This window comes from Cystoisospora suis, assembly GCF_002600585.1.
Source record: "Cystoisospora suis strain Wien I chromosome Unknown contig_7437, whole genome shotgun sequence".
NCBI lineage: Eukaryota > Apicomplexa > Conoidasida > Eucoccidiorida > Sarcocystidae > Cystoisospora > Cystoisospora suis.
In genome coordinates, this window is record NW_027160222.1 from 184 (window position 1) to 2,702 (window position 2,519).

The 2,519-nt window shown below is 39.5% G+C and overlaps 1 protein-coding gene across 1 annotated transcript in view; it reads right to left on the bottom strand.

Annotated features, from left to right (window-relative positions):
* Positions 1-326: 326 nt before the first annotated feature.
* Positions 327-2,519, bottom strand: part of CSUI_010441 (myosin head (motor domain) domain-containing protein) — a gene marked incomplete at its 3' end in the record, with an annotated part of 5,699 nt that continues 3,506 nt past the window's right edge. Inside the window, exons 5-6 of the mRNA XM_068070545.1 lie at positions 1,389-1,518; positions 327-452 (exon numbers count right to left, since the gene is read on the bottom strand). Of these exons, the coding sequence (XP_067917479.1) occupies positions 327-452; positions 1,389-1,518 (256 nt within the window). The remainder of the gene's footprint in view (positions 453-1,388; positions 1,519-2,519) is intronic.

Consider the following 2,519-nt stretch of genomic DNA (forward strand, 5'->3'; position numbering starts at 1 on the left):
AGAGGATATACACATACACATATACATATATATACATGCGTATATATATTGAGTCTAACGGTAAGAGTTCGCCAGAGAACAAGAGAGAAAGAAACAGAGAAAGAAGAAAGAGAGAAAGACACGAAACGTGCGTGAGAGAAGAGAGAAAGAGATAAGAAGGAAAGAAAGAGAATAGAGACCTGGAGGAAAAGAGATGATAGAGAAGACTGAAAATGAAAGAAAAGACAAGAGAGAAAGAAATGACCTCGAGGAAAGATTGAGAGAAACAAGAAAAAGAGAGAAAGAAGAGAAGATGCATTGAGAAAAGAAACTTCTGCGACGGTTACCTTGGGAAGAGAGACAGGAGGAGCTAAGGCGTAAGAAGAGAGCGAAGAAGACCTTAAGAGAAACTTTCTAGCTCTCCACCATCTTTGTATCTGCACGACAGACTTCTTCGCTTTCAGGAACTCATACTGCAGAAAAGACCAGAATAGGAGCAAAAGAAAGAGGGGAGCAGGAGGAAGAGGAGGAGACAGCAGAAGAAGAAGAGAAAGAAGAATGATATGAAGAGAGAAGAGAAGAGAAGGAAAAGAAAAGAAGAGAAAAAGAGAAAAGTAGGAGAGAGAAGGGAAAGAAGAGAGGGCGTACTCTCACACATGCCTGATGAGGACGAGAGGTGGATGGAAAGATAGAGAAAGAGACTAGGCAGATAGAGAAACATATAAATTACAGGTAGACACATAGAATGAAAGGTAAAGAGATAAATAGATCAATGACAGACAGATAGATTGAAGATAGATAGAGAGGTTGATAGGATAAAGATAGATAGATAAATAGATAGACGACGGATAAGATCGAAAGATGAAAGCTAGGTTAAAGATAGAGGATAGGTTAACGATAGATAGAAAGACGTAGACAACGCCTCCCGACGTCAATTTCTACTCACGTCTCCCTACGTGTCTATCGCTATGTATGAGTAGACATGTAGACATAGACCTCCATGTAGATGTATATACATGTATAGAGATATATAAGACACACAGCGTTCATCCTAGTATTGACCTAGCATGATAAACCTGATATATATATATATATATATAAGTGTATCACTCATGCAAAAATATAGATGTGCATGTATGTACTAAGATAGATATATACGCATGTAGAGATATCATTAAGAGAGTTCTGATGAATGGCCTTATCCGCCTATCTATCTATCTATCTTCAATCTATCTATCTATCTTTAATCTATCTATCTATCTATTCGAACTGTTACGAGGAATGTCGAGAGAGACGTATAGACATGCCTATTTATAGCGTTCCTTCATCTGGATCTCTCCCTTAACTTTCTCTATTCACGAGACGATCACTAGATCTAAGCTCTTTCTTTCTCACTCTTTCTTTCTTACTCTTCTTAGACGTGTGAGGGCGGCAGCTTGGCAGTAGGCGACGGCATCTCTTAGAGTGAGGTACTGCTTGCGCACATAGGACATGCGGAACCAACTCTGAATCTTCACTACCGACTCCTCATTCTGACCTCTAAGATTGAAAGACAAAAAGACAAAGGAAACAAGAAGAAAGAGAAGGAGAGGGAGACGAAGAAAGAGAAGAAAAATAGTGATGGTTGGAGGGATTATGACGAGGAAGGACCGACTTTGGGGGTGAGAATGGGGAGGATAATGAGGATGAAGAGAGGAAAGAAAAAACATATGGATAGAAGGAAGAAGAATGGAGGTCTCAAGAGAGAGAAAGAGATCACAGAGAGAGAAGAAGGAGAACAAGGACAGAAGAGGAGACTTCCATACACTCATACAGGAATGGAAGATTAAAGAGAGAGAGAGAGAAAGAAGGAAAGAAAAGAAGAAGAAGAAGAAACACCATGAGAAGAGCGATACCTAGCAAAGAGGTAGACGTCATAGATGAGTACATAGATAAAGACATACATAGATAGATTAAAGATAGATACATAGATTGAAGACAGATAGATAGAGACATAGATCCATAGATAGAATAAAGATAGATAGGTAGATAGATAGATAAATCATAAGGTATGGCTGTCGTCGTAAAGAGTTGAATGAAGGGCAGGCAACTCACATCTCCATGAGAATGCCAAGAAGAGGAAGAAAAAAGAAAGAAAGGAACAGCCCTCACAGTTGCACCTACATCCATCTATTGATCCATCATCTTTCTCTAAAGACACAGAAAGACCAATGAAGATAAAACTTCTCTAAAGAAAAAAGAAATGGAGTGAATGAAGACAGTGGAGGACTCCACCCCTCGTCTCTCTTCTCTCTTTCTCTCTCGTCTTCTCGACTCAGTTCTTATCTTCAACAAGGCAAGAGAGATTTTCTACAGCATGCAACACCATTCTCCCAGAGCTTCTTTCCATCTCTTCATCCCCCTTCCTTTCTTTCTTTCTCACTCTTTCTTTCTTTCTTTCTCACTCCTTCTTTCTTTTTCTTCACTTGGAGTGAGATAGCGTACTGCCGCAATCACATCATGAGGCGAATGCGAGATCGAAGAAGAAGAAAAAGACGAAA